This window comes from Beta vulgaris, chromosome 4 (genome assembly GCF_026745355.1).
Source record: "Beta vulgaris subsp. vulgaris cultivar EL10 chromosome 4, EL10.2, whole genome shotgun sequence".
Classification (NCBI taxonomy): domain Eukaryota; kingdom Viridiplantae; phylum Streptophyta; class Magnoliopsida; order Caryophyllales; family Amaranthaceae; genus Beta; species Beta vulgaris.
Window position 1 is genome coordinate 37,233,566 of NC_079205.1, and position 6,036 is coordinate 37,239,601.

At 36.1% G+C, this 6,036-nt stretch overlaps 1 protein-coding gene across 1 annotated transcript; it reads right to left on the reverse strand.

The window, feature by feature from the left end:
• Positions 1–2,168: 2,168 nt before the first annotated feature.
• On the reverse strand, positions 2,169–5,098 carry LOC104907412 (pentatricopeptide repeat-containing protein At1g11290, chloroplastic). Its single transcript, XM_010696338.4, has one exon. It carries the CDS (start codon positions 4,944–4,946, stop codon positions 2,502–2,504), a length of 2,445 nt encoding a protein of 814 aa, XP_010694640.2. The 5' UTR covers positions 4,947–5,098; the 3' UTR covers positions 2,169–2,501.
• Between the last annotated feature and the right edge of the window lie 938 nt (positions 5,099–6,036).

Sequence of the window (6,036 nt, forward strand, 5' to 3'; positions counted from 1 at the left end):
TTATAACTTTTGGACTAATTTATAAGTATATGCTAAAACATGTTATGTCTTAAACAATTAAAAACTTGATAACATTAGTCTACCTATAAATATTTACTAAATTGGTAATTCAAATTCTATATGTGATTTTATTAAACCAAATTTGAACATATATTAATATCAATATTACTTAAAAGTATGTCATGGACATTCAATTCTAGGAATACAAGGAAGTTTAGTAAATAAGTCATTTAAACCTATAAGTCATGAATTATGGATTATAACTTCATATAAACAAAACTTACCCAAATTAAAACAAGAGAAGAAGACCAAGGTTTGGTCTCCTTCACTGCTCACATTCACGTAAGGGGAGGAGAAGCTGGATGGGGTACTAAACCGGCAGAGTGGTAGCGGTTCACGTCGGAGAAGGGCGGCAGAGGGCGGTTATACGGTGGTGTTGTGGTGTTGGGTCGCAAAGATGAAGAAATTCATGGTTTGGGAGTTCTGGTCTTGCATGCCATTGACAAAGGAGGAAGATGGTGTTCCTCTTTTTCTTTTATTTTTGTATAGTGATGTTTGGTTGAAGTTGGGCTCATTTTCTCATTTTGAGTTTCTTTTGCTGGTTTAGGCTCATGAACTTAAACAAAGGGACATCAGAATTTTGTTGAAAACATTAAGTCTTACACCCAAATTTCTTGCAAGGATGACTACAAGATTTTAGTAATTTGATTTATACACTTTATTAATCATAAATTATTAAACGAATACTTAAAATTAGCTTAGTGATTTTTAATTACTAAATTTGGATCACTTTTAGTTTAATAATTAAGATTAGTTATTAATGAAATAAAATTAAAACTTGGGATTCTCCACGGAGTTTCTTTCTTATCTTTTTCAAAACGTGTGCCACGTGTACGCTTTTTAATGGACATGTCGCGACATGCGCTTAACACGTCATCCGGCGCCATACGCAGCTGGCGCAGGAGGTGCAACGCCGTTTTCCGTATATATATATAGGATCGATTTCCGTACATATTTGAGAACAGATTTTTCACATAACACTCGACGGATACCTTACAAACCTCTCTAAGGAACACATAACCTCCCTACAAAAACTCATACTTTCAGACACAAATACATCTAACCTACATGGTTTCATACATTCAAATTTTCAGGCTTCACGATTGCTCGTCCTGAAGGTTGTCAATCTCGTAGAACCAAGCCACAATATAATCCCGAGAGTCCTTAAATAAATTCTTTATTTTTATATTGAAGTTACTAACTGTTTTCTTTCATGATGGAGATTTGTAATATAAATCGTTCTACTGTATATTCTAAATCTTTTAAATTTCTTTTTATTGATTTTTATACATTATTATATGTCCGCCTGATTATTCTATGAATATTACATGATTGTCCTGGTTTATTGCTTTTATCACCCACGTGTTATTTTTGTTAATTAAATACCTAAAGAACTGTTCTAACATTAATCGATTTACTTTGGACAACCTGTTAGGTTCCCTGTCATATTGATTGCATAATAACATATCACTAAAAAATAGTTTTTTTATGTGTTTCCTGAACCAACTTAGACTAATTATCTTTAGGATGCTTAAAACATTATTTGGTTATTATTTTGCATAAACATTGACATGAATCGATATTTAGTAAAGACCAGCAACCGGCAACATAGTTCCAGACTGTGTTGTATCCTCTGATTTGTCCCTACGATTTCCCCATATCCAATTAGGTTTATGATTCTTACTTTAAAGAATTGTTGCCGACTTCAAAACAATTTTCAATACAAAACCTTTTACAGTGCGGTAGTCAAATGTAATATGCGTTCATCCCGCGTAGGCGAAATAAAAACACGCATACAGACGCGTTTAATAAAAAAGATGGCAAATGCGCCAAACGCGGAGGTCAGTGTGCCATGTGCGTCCATCACATTGGCCACACAGCATCAAACGCGCCAATGTGCGCCTAACATGTCGACTTGTGACTCATACGGAGTCTTGCGCCTATTGCACACCCTGTGTAAGACGCAAGTTTCTTTTTTTTTTTTCTTTTAAACACGCATTTACATGTGCACAACACCGATTGGGTAAACCGTGTCAGGAGCGCTTATGTGCGCCTGACACATGGACCTGCACCTACTGCGCCAATAACGCAATCAAGGCTCTACAGAATATGTTAATACAAAGGAACACACCCTTGTAGACCTTCCACTACATCCCTTGATCAGACACAATATATATATCACATGATAAAAACACAAATATCATCAGCTTGTGATCCTAAATAATTCCTAAATAATTCCATTCTGTCTAATAAGTATGCTTCAAATTGTTGCTGGTGGTATAGTATTTTACCCAGAGAAGCAACTCCGGATACTCCTAGAGAAAACAGATAATATAGATACAACAAAAGGTAGGTGTGCATGAGATGTCAAGATGTCAAAGACCTCAGATGGCTTCGCACCATAACGTCTAAATATTTTAGCTCCTCAGAGTGAAAACTTATCACCAGTAATCACCACAAGAGCAGATCCCATCCTTGAAATGATGGAATCTGTGCATATCCCGCACTATAATTTCTCGGCCTGTCACGAGTGAAATGTACTTGGTAGCATTGTGGCAATCACCGCAAACGCGGAGGTTTTTGCGAATGTGTATAGGTACACCATGACTTGTATTAATAAGCCCAAATGCAATGGCTAGTTTCTCACTATGGCTACTTAACAGTCGCTCCTGAACATCATCTTCTACATCATGTATAGAATTGGTATCAGGAACATAACCAATGGATTTTATACTTTTAAGAAGTTTATCCAGATAAGCATAAATCTCTCGTGATTGCGGATGCATTGTACTGCCAGAATGGAAAGTGTGAAACTCATTTCTTAGCTCCACTAAACTACAGCCAGGGGTCTTACGGAGCCCCTTCTTATCCATCATTGATCGCACCTCAGCTACTTTATCCCACATTGATGCTGCAGAATATATATTAGCCAGCAGTACATGGTAACCACCATCATCTGGATCTAGATCAAACAGTCTATTAGCTGCTTTTTCTCCTAGCTCAAGGTTCTTATGGATCTTGCAAGCTCCCAACATTGCTCCATATATGCTAACACCAGGCTCTATAGGCATGTTCTGGATGAAGTCCCAAGCCTCATCAAGAAGACCAGCTCGACCTAAAAGGTCTACCATAGCTCCATAGTGATCCATTGCAGGCTCCAAACTATATTCTTCCTTCATCATTCCAAAGTAATATTTCCCATCTCCAACCAGACCTGAGTGACTGCAAGCTGATATTATGCACAGAAATGTCACCTCATTTGGTTGGATAGGACCATTCTGCATTTCAGAGAAAAGTTTGAGTGCTGCTTCTCCAAGTCCATGTGTACCATATGCATCTATCATGACATTCCAAGTTGTCACATGCCTTTCATCCATGTCATCAAAAAGCCTTCTCGCGGTCTCAATTGCTCCACACTTTGCATACATGTCAACAAGAGCAGTCTTTACAAATACATTTGTGTCCAAGCAAGTTCTAATTGCAAGTCCGTGGATCCATTTTGCTTGGCGTAAAATGGATAACTCAGCTAAAGCAGGAATCACACTCACCAAGGTGAATGAGTCCAGTTTAATACCTCTTAATTGCATCTCACTAAAATAATTCAAAGCCTCATTCACACAACCATTTTGAGCGAAACCAATGATCATGGCATTCCAGGATACTCTAGTCTTATTTTTTAAGTTGTCAAACAATTCCACTGCATTGTCAACTTTGTTACATTTTGAATACATGGATATCAAGGAATTTGTAATAGAAACATTAGAGCCAAACCCCAGTTGATCAGACATTTTATGAACAACCATACCCTTCTCAATATCTCCCAAATCAGAGCATGCATGTAAAGCTTCCATGATCGACACATCACTTGGTTCAATTCCTTCTTCCAACATTTTCTCGAAAAGTGTCATTGCTTCTTGAGGATTCCCACTTTGAACATACCCATCAATCATGGAATTCCAAGTAACAACAGTCTTAGATTCCATGGAATCAAACATCAACCTAGCAGTCCCCACTGCTCTACATTTCGCATACATATCAACCAATGCAGTTAAAACATTCACATAAGTCTCGAAACCGGCCCTTATCACATAAGCATGAACAGATTTTCCCACAACTAGATATCCCATATCAGCCAGAGCAGGCAAAACTGTTATCACAGTAATCCAATCAGGCCTCTGTCCTTCCTCCTGCATTCTCACAAACAATTCCAAAGCAATCTTAGCATACCCATTTTGAGCATAACCAGCAATAAGTGCATTCCAAGAAGCCACATCTTTCTCAGGCATTCTATCAAACATCTTATACGCATCCGAAACCTCCCTACATTTAGCATACATATTCATAATTCCAGTCATTGCAAACAAATTCAACCCAAACCCACTAACAATCAAGTGCCCCTGAATCTCCCTTCCTCGCCGAATATCCGAATGATCACCACACAATTTCAACAAATACGTAAAATTATACACAATAGGCTCAACACCATCACACTTCATCCTACAAAAGAATGAAAACCCATCATCAATGCAAGAATTCAGAGCATACCCTTTTAACATAGTATGGTATAGAGCATCAATCTTATCCTCAATTGGGTCGAATACTCGAGCCGCCTCATCCAAAGATTGGAATTTGCAGAAGAGACTAACGAGCTTGGTTTGAAAGAGGTGTTCATGGTATAAGTTATGTTTGTATATATGAGGGATAATTTGGTGTAGTTCTTTAATGGAGGTGCAAAGTTCGAGGAGAATTGCAGTTGGGTGTTTGTAGATGTGAGAGGGAATGTAGACTCTTTGTGAGAGGGGTGGTCTGGAGAGAGAAAGTTGTGATGATGGATTAATGGTGGATGCAGATGGTAGAGATAAGGTTTGCATTGAAATTGAAATCATTTGTTTATTTGAATTTGCTTATTTCTGGAGTGAATTGAAATCATATACTAATCAAATTATTTGTTTGTTGGTGAGAGTTTTTTTTAAAAGTTTGAGTGGGGATTTTAGAAGTCGGAAACGGTGGTGGAGTAATGGAGGCTATGGAAGCATAAGAAAATAAAGTCTTGGTCAGAGTTTGGTTTGAGCCAAACAGTTCTCTATTATATAAGACAAAGGAGGAGGTGTGGTGTCCTTTTTTGAAATGCCTAAAATACCCTTAATGATCTAATTAATAGAATGAAAAAAATTACAAAAGCAAATCATTTAAAAATTCTCATTCGAACTTGCCATTTAAAACAAGTTTAAAATGGTATATGCATCAGATACTTCAATCAAAAATTAAAGTAAAAATTGTCAAGAATAAGTCAACTTTTGCGTTGACCGCTTTTAACAAGTCAACCTTCATTTATTCCAGTAGCAAGTAAAGCTTGTACATGAATTAGCTTTTAACAAGTTTTTTATTTATGACCTAAACAACCCCTACAATTTTGTTCAGTTTTAACAGGTGTGTATTCTAGAACTCATTAAATTGTTCTCTAGAACATATTTGCACTGCTTGAATTTTATAAAAGTTCCGTGAGAAACTTAAAACTGAACAAAATTGTAGGGGTTTGTTCAGGTTATAAGTAAAAAAACTCGTTAAAAGATAATTCATGTACAAGCTTTACTTGCTACTGGAATAAATGAAGGTTGACTCGTCAAAAGCGGTCAACGCAAAGGTTAACTTATTCTTGACAATTTTTCCAAAATTAAATGGACAAAATATTTATACCTTATAAAAAAAGATGGCATACATAACGTGCACATGAAAAGTCTGAACATTCACTACCTTTGATACTCTTTAATTCAGTTAAACCAACTCATTATTTTTGTTCTTTTTGTTCAATATTCATTCACAAAAAATAATGTTAACAATCACTCACAACCTTTTTATTTTTTTACATTAGCGAATTAATATATCTAAATTCATCTAACTGTTGAATTTTTCACATTTAAGTTTAATCATAAATAAAATACGAATGGAGTATCTAATAGAATAACAAATTTTGAA